This window comes from Doryrhamphus excisus, chromosome 4, assembly GCF_030265055.1.
Source record: "Doryrhamphus excisus isolate RoL2022-K1 chromosome 4, RoL_Dexc_1.0, whole genome shotgun sequence".
Lineage (NCBI taxonomy): Eukaryota > Metazoa > Chordata > Actinopteri > Syngnathiformes > Syngnathidae > Doryrhamphus > Doryrhamphus excisus.
This window is the reverse complement of record NC_080469.1, coordinates 5,922,409-5,943,191: the sequence shown is the minus strand read 5'-3', so window position 1 is coordinate 5,943,191 and position 20,783 is coordinate 5,922,409. Positions and strand designations below refer to the sequence as shown.

Sequence of the window (20,783 nt, the reverse complement as noted above, 5' to 3'; positions counted from 1 at the left end):
TTTAACACAGGTAATTGTATGCACTTCCCTGGCATTCCACCAATGATATGTTAGCTTTAAATATCTTTCACTATTTATCCAGGGTTCTCTGTATCTTTGGATGCTAGGATGTATTTCAGTGTCTATTGTTCAAATATATATATCACAAAACAAAATACAGTTTGGGTGTGACTACAATCATCGGTGTTGAATATGTTATACTTACAGTGTATATCTATGTTACTTCATCTTCGTCGGCGTAAAAACCAGGCCAGTTGCAGTGTCAGAATGCTGCTTTGACTGAACCAATATGAGTCTCTAACCAATGACTTTCTTACTGGACTTTTCTCTAAAGTAGCCTGCGACACTGCACTATAAATGCAAGCCAAAGCACAATCTAAAGAGTGCTGAGACACTGTGTGACTGGCCGAGACGTCAACACAGCTCGGGTATGCAATACTTTCCTACATTCAAAAAGCTTATTCATGTCCGTGCGCTCTGTGGATCTACCTCTTTTTTTGTGTGTCAGTGATCTATTTGCATGTATTCAGCTGTGGCACCGCATACTGAAATGTTGTATGTAGGTCATATATTAACATTTCAATTTGAGAGACTATAATTCATGTTGGTATGACAGAAAATCATGTTCACATGCTTCATATTATTGTCGAAATTATTACGCTATGTATAAAAACTTAACCATGCTTGGAATCTATTTGCACAAGTACACATGTATCGTTTCACCAAAAAAAAAAACATGTAATTTTATGTATTTTGAATCCAGTGCTTCCAAACATTTCCCCCCCAAAAAATGTAAATAGGAAGAGTACGGTGTATGTTTGCATGAATGTACTTGTATTTGACTGGCCAAGAAACATTTAGTTGTAGCTCAGTGCTGATGCAATACTTTTTACTCCTTTTAATAGAAGGTACCCGACCTGTGAGTGAATGATGAAGACGGTGTTTGTGTATTTCACCACAAGTGTGAAAATCAGTGGAAGTAATTCTGCATATTTATTTGTGAATGGTATATGGAGCAAAGGTTGATTGTTTTATGCTTAGGACTGGGGGTATATGCTTCTCCTTGTCAACCATTATTGCACTTGACTGTGGAAATATATTTCCATTAACTGACTGTTATGAATAAAGTCCTTTGAAGAAGTGGTTTGGAGTTTGTCAAAAATTACTGGGAGATAATAACAAATTGTTAATACTGTATGATTTAACCATACAAAAACCTCTCCAATGTTTGTGATTAAGACCACACTAATCGTTTTGTGTTCTGAAGGTCACCGGTAATATTGCTTAATCCCACTTTGTGAACCCCTGCAGTGAAATGATGGGCTATTACAGGCAAGCAAGCCGCATATATACTTCGGAAAATACTCTAGGTTCACCAAGAAAGGCAGACGGTTCAGAAAGCAGCAGTCCTCCAAAAAAAAGGTAAGAGACTTCTACATTTGAGTGTGTAATCATTTGGTGGATCCGTATTGTGCCTTTACATGCTTACTGTATGTTAATTTGGAAGGAGTAGCGATGAAACCCTGGGTTCTGTGGTTGCTGCTTTTGGAGGCAATAATGCAACAGAGCCACAGTCAACACTGGTCTTATGGACTGAACCCTGGAGGAAAGAGAGGACTCAATGAGTATTTGAACCAGCAGGTCAATGTAAGCATCTATTCTCATTGCTCTTCTTTTTTTCTTATGTTTTAATATTTTCATAAGCATATCTCATCCATATGTTTGTTTCCTCTAAAGGTGGCTGATGGTTTCCTGAAACTGGGCAAGCCTTGTAGTGTTTTGGCGTGTGGAATGTTATCCACTTTAGCCAAAATGTGCAGGCTGAAAGGATTTCATGTAAGTTCATTTATTGTATTCATAGATATTGTACATTATGTAGCAGTGACGTTCATGGCTGGTTAGGCACTCATTGCTTTGGGGTTTTCTTTATGTTCTTACAGATTGCCAATTAAGAGGATAACCAAAAAAATAGAGAATAATTCACTTTGGTTAGGAAAAAAATGTTTTCAGTTACCTCTTAGACTCCATCCATCCATTTTCTACTGCTTATTCTCATGTGGGTCGCAGGCATGCATGCTGGAGCCTATCCCAGCTGTCTTCGGGCGAGAGGCGGGGTACACCCTGGACTGGTCGCCAGCCAATCACAGGGCACATATAGACAAACAACCATTCACACTCACATTCACAATACCTATGGGGGAGGGAGGAACATGTAAACACCACACAGAGATGGAACCTGAGTCTTCTTGCTGTGTGGCCTGCACGCTAACCACTCAACCACAGTGCAGCCCTTCTTAGATTCATTTATTCAAATTTTTTGCTGAAAAAAATGGTGCATGAAGTACATGCAGCCTTTCATGCAAGTTCTGATACTTTGATGTAAAAGTCTGATTAACTCCTAGAAATCACACATGCGTTAAATACATTATACATAGTCTGTCTTGGTGTATAATAAATGTTTTAAATGTTTTAATGACAAACAGAAACTGGCAAGTGTCATGAGCCAACTCTGTGTGCACTCAGACTTGCCAAACAAGCTGATAAGTTGCGCTCACAGTAGGTTAGGTTTCTTCCTCTGCAAATACAGTGTTTTATACTTAAGGAAATGTTAAAACACATATTAATATTTATTTTATTTTATTAGTTGTTGTGTTTTTCATTATGATGATATCACCTTGACAGCACGTCACTGGTGTAAAGAAACTTTGCAATTATCTGGGCATGATTCAAGCAAACATCCTTTTATTCTCTTTTCAGGGCAATGTGGCTGACAGGGAAACTGAACGCAGGACTTTTAAAATAATATAATTTGTCTGCTCATTAAACATTGTTTTTGGCCATGCATTTGAATTTTGTGTGTGTTTTTTTTTTTTTTATTTAGAATGAAGATCAAGGGTCTAAAACTCAACGTGGGGGCCAAAAACATGAACGGTTCTTCTCTTAATGTTGATCATATCTGGGTGTGCCAGCATGCCTTGCGGCACTTACGTAAAAATGTACATGTTTAGCATTAGCATTATTGTGTATTATTCCATTTAGCAGTACAGGGGCTGTATTTATTTCATTTTTTGTGTTTGCACCATGATTCATTGCACTGTGTGACAAACTCACCGCGGGCTCAGTGGAGGCAATTGAATTTCCTGTCACCACCTCTTGTGTGCCTCAAGTTTGCCATAATAAATAAATATAAAATGTCCAAGATGTGCACTAAACTTTGATGTCATGATGTGATATTATTTATTTTTCAAATGTAACGTAAATATTTGTGTTGCTGAGAGATGGAGAAATGTACTTTCCTTCTGCTGCGTCATTCCCACCTTTGGAGATATTGAACCTCCCCTTCCATTTATCTTCCCTGATTCTTCTGAGCCTCGCTTTCATTCATCTCGACTGATTTCCTTCCTTAATCTCTCCATCGCTTCACTCACCTTGCAATTTATCATCATTCTAATCCCGTCTACCTTTCCTTTCTGCTTTGTTTTTTGGACAATCTTCCAGCTGTTACTGTCTTTCCCAGCCTTGTCATAAATCTTTTATGCATTTTTAAACATTTCCTCCTCAGTTTGATTTCATGCTTTATGAATCTCTTTATCTTTTGTATCTTTAGTTGATGGCAGATTGGGCCCATTCCCATCCATCTTCATCTACCTCGACCCACCCACTCTTCCTCATTGTGCTCCATGCATGCTCTCAAGATAAATGAGCAAGAGGTAAAGCCTATATTCAATCATTCAGTCCAGCTCCCTTTTAGAAAGCATTCATCTTTGCATCTTCTGTTGTACTCCCTGCATTCCCCTCAACACTTTTAAAAATCCAATTATGGATGTGAAATGCCCTAATTCACCCCCTTGACCCAAGTGAGGACAATGCGCTCATTCGTTTGTATCCCAGTCGCTGCTCTTCAGTATTTCCATTTTATAGAAATGCATCACTCTGCTTCTGCTTTCTAGTTGAAATAAAAATATGCATTCCTAAGATTAAACATTGAGATATACAGTAAATTAAAGCGCGTGGATTTGTAACTAACCACCAGATGGGGGTAGAAAACCACCTGAATAATTCCCCAATTCAGTTTTTTGTCTTTTTGAATCATACTGTTATCATTGTGCAATTTCTCCAGTTTACATGTAATATTTACAATCAGCACTGATTAGCCCAATAATTATTTGCCGCCTTACGTCATTGTGCCCGTCTATATGTGCATGCATGGGGGTCATTTATTGTATTATGATACCTGCCCCAATCTCACTTGAATTATAGTAGTGCTTGTACACACATTAATAACGACGCGTGTATGGAACCAATCTCTGACATTTGACAGCCATACAGCCTGTAATATCCTGACAATGTGCTTATGGATTTGTTATTGCTGTTAATAAACTAACACACCAGAAAGCTACAGCACATTCACTGAAGATGCATCTGACAATATAATGATGTTGCTTTTAAATGGATTTCATTTGGCACATTTGCACACTAATATAATACTGTAACACAGTAATACAATACTGTAACACTAAATAAAAAGACCTCAATCAATGGAAGTACCGCTACTTGAAATTCTTCAAGTGGATATACACAGCAGAGCAACACACGCAGTACTTGGGTGATGTGTGAATATCTCGGACAAGGACTTTTGCATGTTTTAAAACTGCAGTCTAATCAGAAAAATACCAGTTTTAGAGAGGCCCTGCTGTGCTTCCGCAGCTGCAAGGTCACCAGATTATTTCTAATTAGTGTCACAGAGACCAATTGAAGTCACAATGAGCATATGAAGGTCAACAGCAAGTCATGTTTGTAGCACATACTTTAATAATTGCACTAAACATTTGACAGGGTTCCTACACTCTACACAAGTATGCAAAAATATTTAATGAGATTTTTACATTTCCAGATATGGAAACTCAAATATGGAAAAATATGCATATTGCTTACTTACCACTGCTCTGTTTTCTAAAAGCTAGTTTTTCTAAGGCGCTTGCTAGGGCACAAAGATGTTTGTGGGAGAGCACACATCCCAGAAAACTTTGATTAATCTGAAGCTTGGACCTAAACTGACTTTTTAAGATTATTTTTATTATTGGTCATGAATGACTAAGGAAATTAAAATATGTTCACATTTGAGACGCTAAAATACAAGGATATTTAATTTTTTTTAATCAAAAAAAGGTTATTGAAATACCAAAATAGCTGTTGATTAATTGGAAAATCAATTAATCATTGATTCATTGTTGCAGCTCTAAACTTATTTACCGAGTCTGGGAAAAGTATAGAATTTTGAAATGTCAAAAACTGCCTTTTCACCTCAAATGATATTGTATTATAAGTATATACAGTGCATACATATGACATTATGTACTATGTTGTAAATAAATATAATAAATAAAAATGAATAACAAGGCTCGAATTTGTATTTTCCCTTTTTATACAGAGCCAAATCCACTTGTCCCTGCTTACAGTCTTGTATTTCGTGTCATTTAACTCCATGCTTGTCATTAAAATAGCCATGTGCCGCCATTTTTTTTCAATGGCCAATAGCACAAATGATTGCCAAGAAACAGATGGCTATGACCAGAAAAAAACTGAGCAATTGTGTTATCTGCCGGTTAGTTAAGATTCTATTTCAATGTGAAATTTCACACTGAGTTATGTATGATTTGTATTGTTAATATTGCTGTTATAAGAGAATTTGTATTTTTGAAAAAAAAAAACTGTACGAAAGAATACTGCTTCCTTCAGGTCAGCTGTTTAATGGTGGCAGTGGGTTCCAGGTGTGAGGTGGGGTGTGTGCATAATGTCATTGTCTAATTTGCATAATTGGCCATGCTGCAAATCTATAAGATGAAGCTTTTCGTTTTTTGTCCAAAGAAATATGCACCGTGATTTCATGTTTTTAAACCTTATTTAACAACTGAACAGAAGGTGCTGACTTTGCCAGGGTTGGTTTTGTAGTGTGTGTCATTTTGCTGGCATGCTTTTATTTTGAAGGCTTAAGTTTAGAGGCTAAATTTGAGTGTTGCCAGTGACTGTAAGGCTGCAGTTGCATGAGGTTGTGAATAAACAATCTTGCATTGTGGAATATGTCTTGCTGTCTGACTGAAACTGCACATGGTTTCATTTTGGGTAGTGAAGGTGATGCATGCGTGCGGGCAATACAAAAAAATATATATATATTCATGTTGCTTTCCTGGGCACCTTGTAGGCATGTTGCAAGAATAAAGTTATGTGATTGTGTTACCCATATAGACTGGCAGCCCATTATTGTTGTGTGTTAACTTACAACAAGCCAACGTGAGGGAACTGGAGAGCGTCTAGACAGCACATCTTCAACCTGAGCTTTGGGTTGGGGAGATTTCCACAGCTGTGGAATTGGTCCTGTATTGTTCCAGTCACAAATGGACCACAGCTCCTGGTGAGCTGAGTGACTTCAGGCCGGTAACCCTGACGTTGCGGGTAATGAAGAACTGGAGGGGTTCTCTGCAGTTTGCATGCTGAGAGGTAGTGGGAGGTGAGGATTACATTTTTGGACTTCTCCAGCGCCTTTAACACCATCTAGCCTCAGCTCCTCAGAGACAAACTGACATGGATAAGAGTAGGATCACAGACTACCTGATCGGGTAGACCTCAGTCCATGCAGTTGGAGAACTTTGCACTGTTTACCCTGTCCACGTCTGACTTTCAGTACAATTCTGAGCTCAGCCATGTACAGCATGGACGACATGGCCATCGTGGGATGTATCAGGAATGGACCAGAGGATGAGTACAGAAGAACCTGACGGTGTGGAAGTGGTTCACACCTACAAATACTTGGGAGGGATGTATTATACAGAGGGATGTGGCAGATTACTATTGTCCTGCTCCACTGAGAGACCTTATTACCTTATTCTGTATTATTATTATTATTATTAAATGACAAATTTGATGTAATCTGTTCTCTATTTATTTATTCTTATTCTCTTGTTATTTTGTTTATTTCTCACGTCTTGCCTTTTATTTTGTGATTAATTTGGAGATTAATAATTTTTTTCAAGTTATTAATAATTTATTTCAAGATTACATTTTAGAGTTTTTGGCTGCTTTTGCAAATAAAGATTGCACAAAACAGATCTTGGCTGTTTACAAAAGTCCCCTTTTTTTCAACACTCCTGGATCTCGCTAAGACATGCAAACACTGAAGCACAACTTTGCCTGGGACCAGTAACTTGCTTAGGTCTTTGCTGGTTGCTTAGCAACTGGTTGTCATGGCGTAGTCTGGCAAATTACATGCAAGCAAATGGCAAATTGTCGCTTTTAGTCTTCAGATTTTAAAGCGTTGCGATAATGTCCTCACATAATGGATTTACAAGTGAGCTGAAGAGGTGCTCTTAGCCAGATTATCACTTTCCTCTTTTCTCAGTCTTTAACGTATGTCAAGATAAGCTAACAGGCAATAGCTCATGTATATCGATTCCTGTCATACAACAAGCATATTTCATCAAAAGCGGACTGCTCTTTTAACAATTCTTATGCATCGGCATACATGAACAGAGGATGCAGCCATTAATGAAGTGCATGTTTTTGCCTTTTCTGTCTAGTGTGGTGTTGAAGTAAGAATGCATTTTTATGCCCTCCTTAAGATGTACTTACAAGATGTTCATGAGCAAGATTTAAAAAGTCCCGAGATGCAAGATGCATCTCTGCAAGTAGCAAGTGTGAGTCAAGAGGTCTGTTACCCCTCAGTAGGGGATGCGTGCCAAAAGCAAAGTTAACTATAATGAAGTGTCTACCAGGAATTAATTATCAGAGTTACACGGTTTTCTTTTAAGTACGTTTCTGACTGAGCTGGCTTCAAATACTTCAGTTTAATTGTTGATTAAAATGCCCTCTGTAGCTTATTGCTCTGAATAAGTCATAGGAACATCAGTGTGTTTTCTGCATCATAAATATCCATGCACAGTTTTTTTACCTTTTTTTTTTCCGTGTGTGCTATTTGCTAAAATGTGTCATTGTCATATTTCAAGTCTGGTCTTTCATACTCCACTCCATATGTTGCAGGAGTGATACACAAGGTATGATTATAGTGCATTTTATGCATTTTAATGATGGCGTTTTGAATGCAAATAGATCCTGAGGTCCACTGTTATGCCATTCATCCATGACCTTCACCTCATCGTTCAGCATGAAAACGCACGGCCCCATGCTGCAACTGTCTGTGCACCATTCCTGAAAGCTGGAAACATCCCAGTCCAAACTGAATCTTTAAGCAAACACTTTTAGAATATAATAAGTCTCTGAATTGATTCTATTTAATAACATTGTAATACTGAAGCCATTCACTAATAAATAAAATACTTCTTACCATTGAAGCAGCTTCCGGTGCTGTGCTGCATGGTTTTACATGGTCTTTCTTTCTTTTCGCGATCTTCTTCATCAAAAGCATTGACTCTGCAGAATTAGCTTGTTCACTATTGGATTAATTATAGGAAGTGTACTTTTTGGCCAGGCTACCACATTATCCAGTAATTATCAAGTTTTGGAGACTATTGGAAGGACAGCTGGCATTGGCTGTAGCCACCCGCATTGTGCTAGAAAATTAAAATGCGGTTTAATTAAAATGCATACAAATTATAATTTCTGTATTGTTTTATTTTTAAATGCGAAAGAAAATTATAATAAATCAATATTATTGTATTAAAAAGTGTCTGAGAGCCAGATGCAGTCATCAAAAGAGCCTTGTCTGGTTCCTGAGTCAAACCAGACCATCTTCCAAAAGCCTCACTGTCCAAGCAGATGCACTCACATCTGCCTGCAACCCGACTTTCAGAGTCCAGATGCTTGCTGAACCTTCTTGGGTGCCCTGAAGCCTTCTTCAATCCTCAATCGGGATGACAAAGTCATCATCATTCTTTGTCCCTGTCAACACTGAGACAATCAGTCTTCATAGCAATTGCTCTAATTCAAAGTGCTTTCCAGAAAAGAAGGGTATAACCAAGGGTTTTATGAAGTGGACTATGTGACCATATTAGTCCAGTTCTCAGGTCTCTGCACTGGCTTCTTGTCACTCAGATAATAGACTTTAAAACAGCTCTTTTCATGGTCTTGCGCCAAAGTATAGACAAAGTAAAGACATGTTAGACCCACATAAACCATCTCACGCTCTGACAAGCTCAAGGAGTGGTCTCCTGTGGGTGCCCAGAGTTAAGACTAAATACAGTGAGGCTCGGTTTCAGTTTTATACTGACAAAATTTGAAACGGTCTTCCAGAAGATGTGCGACAATCCTCAACTTTGTTCAATATTGAAACCCAAAACTTCTATTCAACCCTTTATATGACAACTGAAAGCATTTTATATGCACTTTTACATTTGATGTAATATGGAATGATTTATGGAATTTTATATAATAGTGGCCGAGAGGTTAGCATGTCAGGAGATCGGGAAGATTTGGTAATGGTAATGGTTTTATTTCATTTGAACATGCATCAGATTACAATTGAATGCATCACATAATCAGTTCACTGTTCCACATGTCCAAAAGGAGTAGGAAGAAGCAAAGCTTATTAAATCCTACCCCTCCATCTGGTACTTTTACAATCAGTAACTGTTACATTTGTTCACTTCCTGCTTTCCTAATATAGTTTTTTTTTCTTCACGTAATTTGAGATTGAATCTCCGTTGGGCATCTACGTGAGGAGTTTGCATGTTCTCCCTGTGCATGCGTGGGTTTTCTCCGGATACTCCGGTTTCCTCCCACATTCCAAAAAAAAACACGCTAGGTTAATTGGCGACTCCAAATTGTCAATAGGTATGAATGTGAGTGTGAATGGTTGTTTGTCTATATGTGCACTGTGATTGGCTGGCCACCAGTCCAGGGTGTACCCCGCCTCTTGTCCGAAGACAGCTGGGATAGGCTCCAGCATACCCGCAACCCTAGTGAGGACAAGCGGTATTGAAAATGCATGGATGGATTCATACCTTGTGTATGAATTATGCTCTATGAATACACTTACCTCGCCTTGGCTGACAAAGATGGGTTGGCAACATTAGCAGGTCCTAGTGTATAAATGAATGTTTGTACAGATTGTTGGGGGAAGAAGGCAAACAAAAATAAAGTTGTCCTCTCATCTTGTGTTAAAACTGAAGAAAATGAAATTTCCTAAACAGCTCCAGAAAGTACCCTGCCAACTTAGCAGCTCGAGTTGTTCCTGTGATCTGATTGCTTTCAAGAGACTCTCTCAAAATGAAAATGCAGGGAGCCAAGATGCTAATCTTTCCGCAATAACTCAAAATAGGAGTGTCAGATCCGGTGAACTCATTAATTCTCATGTTTTTCATTCCACCATATGCCCAGAAGGCCCCATCTTCTCTTTGCAGTGAGTAGTGTAGGAAGACAGCATCGTTATAAATGTGTTGCTAGACTATGTCTGCCTTTGGACTCGTCATCCTTCCCCAGCGACCAGTAGAGGTCAGAAAAGGTCATCTTAGGGCAGGCGAAGCACATGGCCTTCGGTGAACTAATTTAAGAAGCTACCTTTAGTAAACATTATTAAGAGGTTGTGAGTAACACTTTTAGAGAAGCTCGTCATTTGTCTTTATGACATTATCGTTGAAAACACAAAAAGCTTCAAGGCATAAATAACATCACTTCTTAGTTGGTACACTTTTATTTTGTCTGTCAGGCGTCTGGAATCTGAATGTCATGGATTATTGTTGATTTCAGGAGTCAATTGACACAAATTGAAGTCTCAGGAGTTTTTGCAGCTCGTTTGCTGATTGGTGCACCACCCAGTGGTTTACAATAATCAACAATTACGACCAAATGCAATGCAATACTGAATTTATTAGCTGTTATTAGCTTTTTTCTTCTTTCTCTTTGAGCTTTTCCCTTCAGGGGTCGCCACAGCAAATCAATCACCCCTTTTCTGCATCTGTCTCTCACACCAACTACCCTCATGTTGTCCTTCACTACATCCATAAACGTCCTCTTTGGTCTTCCTCTACGCCTCCTACCTGGTAGCTCTAAACGCAGCATCCTTCTACCAATATATTCACTATCTCTCCTCTGGACATGTCCGAACCATCTCAGTCTGGCCTCTCTGGCGTTATCTCCAAGGCCTCTAACATGTAATGTCCCTCTGATGTACTCCTTCCTGATCCTATCCATCCTGGTCACTCCCAATGAGAATCTCTGCTATCCCCTGTTCTGTTATTTTTTATTGTTACCCCATCCACAACACAGGTGCATTTTACTGTATTGATGGTCTTTTGAATTCACAAGGATGTTACAGCTTGATAATATATGTGCAAGGATCTGTATACAATTCCTGGAACCAGAAAACATAGTATTTGCATGGCCGGCATACTCAACCATCATGCCACCCATTAAGTATGTCTGGGATGCTCTGGATCAGTGTATTGAGTATTTAAGGAAGATGTCACAGCAGGTACTGACTGGTTTTCGGGCCCCCAATGTAGTTAAACTGCACATTTTGAATTGGCCTTTTATTGTGGCCAATCATAAATCAAAACAACGTGGAAGTCAACCAGCATCATGGAATGATAGCCTTGGAAAAATGACTCTAATAATCCAAACCGAGCATTACCTATGTAAAAGTCACTCTTCATTTAGCTCTCATTGGATTGTGCAGGTGTACCTGATGAAGTGACGAGTCATCATGTGCTGAAATGTCTTCCATCAGCTTGAATATTTAGCACAATTCCCACTGAGCTCTGAGCTGAGTGTTGTTTTTTCCTCCCCACACTATTTAACATTTCAGGCACCAGATGCAACATTGATTTATTCATCATCTGAATGTGTGATCTGAGACTGAATAATGTGCAAAAGACTGCCTTTGACCTCGTGTGTGTGTGAGTGTGTGTTCTTTTTAAAATATCACAGAGCTGACATACACAATATCCGTTGGCTCAGAGTTGATCTTGGGCAAGGTGCAAAATGTTCAATGTATTATTTTGTCTTTAACGGAAAAGCAATTATCAGATAAAGCTGTGATAGACGGTGTGAAAAAGTGTGAAATAGTCACCAAAACTGTAACTATAACTTAATATATCACCAAATATTCAGGCTATGCTACACAGTGCTCTTTATTGCCGACCACACAATAAACTGTCACGTTTTACAGTCCATACATTTATATTATAAGCTTATATACAGCAAAGAACCATCATTTGTCCTGAGCTGCTCATTTCACTTCTATGGCACAATTCATCAGCAAATCTACACCATCCAAGATTCACAGACCCCAGTGGGCAATATGGAATGCCTTTTTTTTTGTGAGTTTTATGACATTGTTTGTGTGTTTGGGTAATCAGAATCACATTAAGATAATGTCATTAAACGCCTGAAGCCACAGTGAAAGCACTATTATGTTCTATCCTTCAACTGTGTAATAGGCCACTCAGTCAATAATCATTAACACGTCACGGGTCACACTCGGTTTTACAGTCATCAATACTTTTAGCATTTGCAATGTCCCCCCCCCCCCACCTTTACACGCTGTTTGTTGCTTTTCCAATGCTCATAAGTCAGGTTTGCGAAGCAAGCTGCAGCTATTCAAACACAATGACATCTGTATGTAAAGGATACTTACTGCATGACGTGTATCCTTGTTTCTAAATGGCAAAAATACATATTTTATGGTGCCACAGTACTGTACAGGGTGCAGTTTGCACAAAGTTTTTATGTTAGGTGTCATCGTACTTTAATAGGTCAAGTCTCTCTGAACTTTGTCCCATCATTTTGTCATCCACTTCCTTTTAGTTGTGAACCATGATGATTAAAAGGCATCGGTCATGGTGGTGGAGTGTCTTTATGTCCACGTGGGTAGTTATTGACGGGTTTTTTGTAAATGTCAACCTCACTTGAACAAAACAGAAGCTGCACAGACAAACACAGCTGAAGATGTCCCCAGTTTTCCACCAAAAGGTTTCGCTTTAAGTATTGATGCTGTTGGAACCGTTGCTCAAGACCGACCCCTTGGTAACCTCCGTGCTGACGGTGGAGAGCGGTACGCTCTCGTACCGCTCTGTGACCCCCCAGCAGCGGCAGTGCAGCAGCGTGGACTTGAGCTGCTTCTGGAAGTTGTTGTTGAGGAACCCGTAGATGATGGGGTTGATACACGTGGATGCCATGGCGATAAGGTGGCAGAAGGAGAAGATGATATCATGCCCGCAGGATGGGATGGCCTCGTGGTTCCAGTCAAAGACAGCGTTGAAGATGTTGAGAGGGAGCCAGGAAAGGGCGAATGCCACCACTATGGAGGTTAACAAGACATTGATCCTTGTGGAGCCTTTGTTGTTCTTCTGCGTGGTGTTCCTACTGCGTTCCACTATGTCCTTCCTCCTCCTCAGCCGCAGGTAGATGTGCACGTAGCATAGCATGATGAGGCAAAGTGGGAGGAAATACTGGAAGATGAGCAGCGATGTGGTGTAAGCCCGGCGTGCGTTCACAGATGGCCACCGTTCCATACAAACAAGTTGCTCATTGACTGGGAAGGGGGCGCTAAGGTTCTGGAAAGGCAATGTAAGGATGCTGTACTTGAGGAAAGGCACCGAGATTAGGCAGGCTGTGATCCAGGTAAGCGCCACCGCCAAGTAGGACTGCCTCACCATCGGCTTCCATCCAGTGGGGTGGACGATGAGCTGGTAGCGCTCCATGGCGATGAGGATGAGGGAGAAAATGGAGACGGTGATCGATATACATTGGATGAATGGTGTCAGCTTGCACAGCGTCTCTCCCATGATCCAGCGGTCCATCAGCGTGTAGATGATCGTAACCGGCAAACACACGATGCACATAAGAATATCAGAAAAGGACAAGTTGGCGATAAGGATATTGGTGACATTGCGCATCTCCTTGTGCCTAGCGATGACAAACACCAGGCATGAATTCCCGACAAGACCCACGGCGAGAACGGCACTGTACGCCACAATCAGGAAAGTGGTTCCGCTCAGTGAGAGTGAACAGTCCTCTGTGAAATCCCACGGAATCTCTTTCCACAAGGCTTGGTTGTAGTTGCTGTTAGGCTGCTGCTCCATTATCTTGGCTTTAATATTAATTTGCTATTAATATACTTTTTGCATGTATTTCATGAATAATGGTGGCATTCTCTAGAGCGTCCCATTATCTTTATCTTCTGTGCAGCAGCAGTTCATTTTCTGTATTGGGGAAAAGAAAAAAAAAAGAAAAGCTCTACTCATGAAAAAGGAATATCATCTTGGGATATTAAAAGGCTGGATCATCACTCTGTGGAGAAAAGTCTAGCCCTTAGAATAACCACAGCAGACACTCAATAGACTCTCTCCCACTGAGAGGCATCGTGTTTGAATAGGCAAGTTCTCATTTGTGTGCTGCCATTCAGCAGCTGTCTCTGTCCTCATCACTATCCTGGCCGCGACATATCATCAATGAACTGTGCAGATCAAGACTTTGTAGCGTCACTAAAATAGCATGTGATTTCCCACACTAATGACAGAGATAACGACTGCTCTGAAAACAATCATCCTGTCTCACGCCTTCAATCTTCTTGAGTTGGAGAATGTTGTTCGGAAAGAAATATGCATCCTAAGTGGCCACCATCCATATCACAGACGGTTTTTTTTATTGTTTTCATCATCATTTTAGTAATGTTGCTTGAAATGAATTTGTTTTGATGAAATCTATGACTTGATTGTTAAAATCTTGTAACTATCCCGTGATTTACTTGCTGCATCCTTATGTACATACGTAGATAGTCTTTTGTGATGTTTGTCACACTTTCAAATCAAATCAACTTTATTTGTATAGCACTTTTCCTGCAAAGACATGCAACACAAAGTGCTTTACAGAATTAAAACAATTACCACAATTAAAAGGAAAAAAAAACAAAGAAACAAAAGAAAGAGCATAAAATAGGACTAAAAAGATAAAAACAAAACACTGGAGTTAAAAGCTGAAGACTAAGAGCATAAAATAGGACTAAAAAGATTAAAAACAAAACACTGGTGTTAAAAGCTGAAGACCAAGAGCAAAAAATAGGACTAAAAAGATAAAAACAAAACACTGGACTTAAAAGCTGAAGACTAAGAGCATAAAATAGGACTAAAAAGATAAAAACAAAACACTGGAGTTAAAAGCTGAAGACTAAGAACATAAAATAGGACTAAAAAGATAAAAAATAACACTGGAGTTAAAAGCTGAAGACTAAGAGCAAAAAATAGGACTAAAAAGATAAAAACAAAACACTGGACTTAAAAGCTGAAGACTAAGAGCAAAAAATGGGACTAAAAAGATAAAAACAAAACACTGGAGTTAAAAGCTGAAGACTAAGAACATAAAATAGGACTAAAAAGATTAAAAAAAACACTGGAGTTAAAAGCTGAAGACTAAGAGCATAAAATAGGACTAAAAAGATAAAAACACAAGAAAAATTAAAAAATATTAGTTAAAAGCCTGATTATAAAGGTGTGTCTTTAACCTTTTTTTTAAAAAAAAAAACTTTAATTTGTCAATCATCAACATCAAACCAATTTAAATCCAGCATTAGTCAATGACAACACAAAATGCTATTTTGAAATGAAGCTTTTTATTATTAGTTTTATATTATTCAATTTACCATACCAAGTCTTCCAGGTCCTGAAGCTGCAAAACAGCTGCACTACCACCACCATATTTTATTCTTGGTATAATGTTATTATTTGGATATTTTGCAAAAGGTCTTGGAGATCAGATAAAATGTTTTCTGGCAAAATTGAGATGAGTTCTTTTTGTTCAGTAGTGGTTTTCGTCTCGGTACTCTGACATGCAGGCCGTTTTCACCGCCCAGTGGCTTTTTTTTGTCGTGGAGTCATGAACACTGACCTCAACTGAGGCAAGTGAGCCTGGAGTTCTTGTTTTTTTTTGTTTTTTTTTTTACCTCTTGCATGAGTCGCTCTTGGGGTCATCTTAGTTGCAGGCCCCTCCTGGGAAGGATCACCACTGTTCCATGTTTTCACCATGTGTGGATAATGCCGCTTGGTGTGGTTCGCTGGAGTCGCAAAGCTTTAGAAATGGCTTCATATCCTTTTCAGGACTAATAGAGCTCAATAAATCTCAGTTAAATTATTTTAATGAGGGGTAAATCCCTTTTTCACACAGGGTCGTGTTAGCTGGGTATTTTTTTTCCTCCCTTGATAATAAAAACTTTCATTTAAAAACTATGTTGTCATTGACTAATATTGAAATGTGTTAATGATCTGAGACATTGAAGTGTGACAAACATGCAAAAAGAAAATAACACTTTTACACACCACTGTATTCCTATGCAGACAGTATCAGATGAACTAAACAACAGAATTGCACAGCAGCCATTTTGCCATGTAATGATGTAAATAAAGCCAGGCCTAATCATGTTAATTAGGGCTCTGCACACAAGAACAGGACCTTCTTTAATGTCATTAACATCCATGTTTGCCGACTATTTCAAGTCCAAATGGGTACACGAAGAAAGGTACATTGTAAAAAGAAAAGCAAACCCCAGATCAGTGTGTGTGTGTGTGTGTGTGTACTACTTGTATTTATTCCAGCATTGATTAACTGCCATGTTTAGCTCACAGCTCAGGTTCGCAAAAAAAAAAAGGGGTTTGCAACAGCTATGCTAACAGAAGGAAATCTACCTGATATAATAGATTTATTACCTTTATTTAAACAGTCCTTAACGCTGATAGCTGTTGGCAGGTGGGACACAAATGACTCACTGCTATCTCTGTAATGTCCTTATTACGGTGCTGTGTTGTCGGTGGTGATTAAACAAAGCTGGGGTAATGATAAAGTATCAACTTGTACCTTCAGAGAGCCTAAATAACAATGTTTAGACCTTTGGAATGTCTACTGAACCTGGATTATTGTAATGAAAGACAAACATATGATACCGATTATGTCTATATATTTAGATTTTGAGTTATTTGAGTGACAAATTAGTCTTGTGGGTATTTAAACTAATCTCATATCTATAACCTATAGATATATATATAAATTATTTTGATTCAACAAGCGCTTAGAAATACTGTTTGACTTATTCATGTAGCTGGAGGAGGAAAAAAGACATGTGCAACTTGTGCATATTTGGACAGTATAGGTGCATATATTTTGCAAATAATATTTTTAACAAATATTTTGTTATTCGTGACAGTGCACATTAATGAACAGTCTGATACTTGTTTTAATACTGTTTTATGAATGAGCCTATTCTTGTACATTGTACATACGATTCTAGTACAGTGTTTTCCACAGGACAGAGAGAGGGTGTGATTGTCTCATTTGCATAATTGCCATGATGCATGTTGATGCATGTGCATTTCATTTTTGTGTTTGATATTTTTAGGGACGGGCTGCACGGCGGTCGAATGATTAGCGCGCAGGCCACACAGCTGGGAGATTAACTATTAATTAATTAATTTCTAGGAGACAAAAAGTGAGCATGAAAAACAAGGCAAATATTTTCATTCATTCAAACAACCATTCACACTCACATTCATACCTATGGACAATTTGGAGTCGCCAATTAACCTAGCATGTTTTTGGAATGTGGGAGGAAACCGGAGTACTCGGAGAAAACCCACGCATGCACGGGGAGAACATGCAAACTCCACACACAGATGGGCGAGGCTGGAATCGAACTCCCAGCTGTGAGGCCTGTGCGCTAACCACCGTGCATCTCGCCAAATATTTTAAGAAATACAAATTAACTTTGTTTCGTTTCTTTTTTCGTGGTTTTAAGTTGCAAAATTTGACGGTCATATATATTTTTTAAAACAGAGGCATCTGATTATTTGCTAAATATAGCGACAAAGTCACTAAGTAGAACATGCCCCTGCGACCCTAGTGAGGATAAGCAGCATAGAAGATGGATGGAATTGAGGAATATTTAATTCGGTGTATTAGTCCAAAAATATGCATATTTGATCAAATAATGCATATTTCCAAGCATAAAAATGACTACATAAACTAAAATATAAATACAAGCCATTAAGAAGATGATTGAGATTGTGAGTGTAGTAGTTGTAGTAGTACATTGGTCACTAGGTGTCAGTAATTGTTCGGTGAGACAAGCACCAGACTTGATCGCTGGAACAACATGCTTTATTATTATGTCATAATAATAATATTATTCATATTAATAACATGGACTATTTTTGTTGCAATAACCCAAGAGAAGCTAAAATGTAACTCTGAGCCCCCCACATCACTTCCTGTCCGCCACCCATCAATTAGATTTTTAAAAATTATTCATAAACAGGTTTTCTGTGTCTGTCTCGGGTACGGAACCAATGAACCGCAATAAACGAGGGGTTCATGTAATGCATTTATAATCAAAGGCAAACAGGTAGTGCGAAATATATCTGTGGCAGTCCAGATTTATCTGTGGCGAGCCACCACAAAATGATTTAGGAAGCACTGGCTTGATATGGTTTATTTTTTCAAACATGCTCGACAAGTTACAACAAGAAACATCACATCTTCATATATTAAGATTATATTATATATATACGTATATAATGAAGTCATGTATAACGTGCACAATTCCACATGTTTGAAGGAGTAGAAAGGAATAGCTGATTTCATCCTACCCCTTCTCCATGTCTCAGTGAATACTAATGCTAATACTTAAATTACTCAAATTATGCATCCATTTTCTATGCCACTTATCCTCACTAGGGTATGCTGGAGCCTAGTATAATATTATCCATTCATTCATTTTCTGCCGCTTTTTCCTCACGAGGGTCGCGGGGGTGCTGGAGCCTATCCCAGCTGTATTCGTGCGAAAGGCGGGGTACACCCTGGACTGGTTGCCAGCCAATCACAGGGCACATATAGACAAACAACCATTCACACTCACATTCATACCTATGGACAATATGGAGTCACCAATTAACCTAGCATGTTTTTGGGAGGAAACCGGAGTACCCGGAGAAAACCCACGCATGCATGGGGAGAACATACAAACTCCACACAGAGAAGCCGAGGGTGGAATTGAACCCTGGTCTCCTAGCTGTGAGGTCTAACCACTTGTCCACCGTACAGACCTAGTATAATATTAGTATATTGCAATGTAAATGTTGCATGTTAAGTGAACATATATTTTTATTATTTGACCTTTAGTTATGGGATGTGACACGTGACTTTTGGAGGCGTAAGTTAAAAATGACTACTTTTAAAGATGAAGACGTCAGTCATGACACGGAAAAAAAACAAGCACCAGCCTGTGTGCTTGCTCATGCACAAATTGGGAGACAGCCGTGTCGGAAGAGAAGCATGACGGGATGAAAAGTGTGATAGTGTCAATCTTGGTGTGCAAGTGAGAAGGCGTGCATCCATGTCTGTCCTACCTTCCATCCTTGCCCGGAGACTGTATGGAACTCAGCAGGGTTGTTGTTGTTTTTTTGTTTTTTTTTTAGACTTCTCTGCAGCCTCCTCAAATGTGGCGTTAATGTCTCTCCTCCTACACGGGCAGATATTCAATTTTAACACCCACTGACGCGCGTAACTTTGCTTTATTTAAGAGAGAAGTAAGAAAAAACATAATCTACTTAAAAAACTTTAACAATAAATACTTCATTTTCAATAATAGCAGCAAATACGCATGTAATTGCGAACCTGTAAGGCAGGACAAGTTGATAAAAGAAGCCAAAAATGTCCCTACTTCGATAAGAGTTCTGAATGAATGAAAAGCGCAGTAGTTTCTTACCGAGACTTGGAGCAGCTTTGCACCAAGTGAGCGACAGGGACTTTATGGCGTCGGAGAGAGAAGACTAGCGGGGCGCTGATAGCAGCAGCACGGATACTCCTTAAAGCGTCCTCCTCGCACTCAGACGAAGATGTGATTGGGAACACGTTACATAATCAATTCCTCTGTGGCACTCACACACACACACACACACACACACAAGCACACACGCATGCACGCACGCGTAGCCACGCGCCCACACACACACAGGTGGTGCCGGTGGGGAAGTGAAATGATTTGAAATGTGCATTCTCTCCATGATGGTCTGCACTTGTTCCCTTCATTCTTTGCTTAGATGAAATGCATGTTTTATTATTACATTTCCTTTACTTTATTTACATTGACTATTCATTTCATGCTTAAAAGAGTGAATTTTTATTATTAGTATAACAGCATGCATCTTTGTTGTGGTTAATTCTGCAGCCTAACAACAAATTGAATTCATGGATGCTGCAGGGGCGGACTTACCATTAGGCAAACACAGGCAATCCAGAAATTTCCAGGGGCCCCCAAATGTCTCATTAAAACTGATTATTTAATTTTTTCTTTGATTTAAAGTACAGCATGATTCCTGAGTGGAGCGGAGAAAGTGTGAGGAAAGTACAGACTTTTTTTTTTTAAATCAAAACTAGCGAAGACATCATTCATTTTTATTGTCTTAAGTATAAACGGACACATGACAACAATGGATGTCAGTGTCAGCCACGCAGGTAGCTCTCAGGACTCAGGAAATAAGATGATTTCTTCATATTCACACTTGGTAGTGAAGTGTGAATATGTTTGTATGCATTTAAATTATTATTAGTTTAAACACACACACATATACAGTATATAGATATATATGCATATACAGTATGGGCTGTGAATCAATAAAAATGCTCGGTTTCACATGATGTTGCAAATCTATTCCTTTGTGATGTCACAGAGAAGCGGGCTTCCTCATGGGCGTGGATGTAGCTCTGTTACTCTGTGAAACAAACTCAGGCAGAAGTTATTCTATTTGGTGATTCCCAGCAACAGAAAAGATTTCATCTGTCAACATAAT

At 39.0% G+C, this 20,783-nt stretch overlaps 2 protein-coding genes across 3 annotated transcripts; one reads left to right on the top strand and one right to left on the bottom strand.

Annotated features, from left to right (window-relative positions):
- Positions 1 to 128: 128 nt before the first annotated feature.
- LOC131128577 (progonadoliberin-1-like) lies at positions 129 to 3,756 on the top strand. Its single transcript, XM_058071541.1, has 3 exons — positions 129 to 1,647; positions 1,738 to 1,836; positions 3,608 to 3,756. The coding sequence occupies exons 1-3, from the start codon at positions 1,516 to 1,518 to the stop codon at positions 3,701 to 3,703; spliced, it is 327 nt and encodes a 108-aa protein (XP_057927524.1). The 5' UTR covers positions 129 to 1,515; the 3' UTR covers positions 3,704 to 3,756.
- A 6,091-nt stretch (positions 3,757 to 9,847) lies between these two features.
- Positions 9,848 to 19,829, bottom strand: npy8br (neuropeptide Y receptor Y8b). Of its 2 annotated transcripts, none has more exons than XM_058070623.1 (3): positions 19,700 to 19,829; positions 19,341 to 19,453; positions 9,848 to 14,153 (listed from the first exon to the last, which is right to left on the bottom strand). In XM_058070623.1, the coding sequence occupies exon 3, from the start codon at positions 14,031 to 14,033 to the stop codon at positions 12,930 to 12,932; it is 1,104 nt and encodes a 367-aa protein (XP_057926606.1). In that variant the 5' UTR covers positions 14,034 to 14,153; positions 19,341 to 19,453; positions 19,700 to 19,829; the 3' UTR covers positions 9,848 to 12,929. The 2 variants fall into 2 exon arrangements, with proteins under 2 accessions (XP_057926606.1, XP_057926607.1); XM_058070624.1 differs by having other exon boundaries at positions 19,609 to 19,738.
- Positions 19,830 to 20,783: the final 954 nt, after the last annotated feature.

Excerpts from the sequence above, each read along its gene's own strand:
- LOC131128577 (XM_058071541.1), top strand. The coding sequence starts at position 1,516 with ATGAAACCCTGGGTTCTGTGGTTGCTGCTTTTGGAGGCAATAATGCAA. Across the intron at positions 1,648-1,737 it reads ATTTGAACCAGCAGGTCAAT|GTGGCTGATGGTTTCCTGAA; the intron begins GTAAGCATCTAT and ends TTTCCTCTAAAG. Across the intron at positions 1,837-3,607 it reads GCAGGCTGAAAGGATTTCAT|TTGATGGCAGATTGGGCCCA; the intron begins GTAAGTTCATTT and ends TTGTATCTTTAG.
- npy8br (XM_058070623.1), bottom strand. The coding sequence starts at position 14,033 with ATGGAGCAGCAGCCTAACAGCAACTACAACCAAGCCTTGTGGAAAGAG.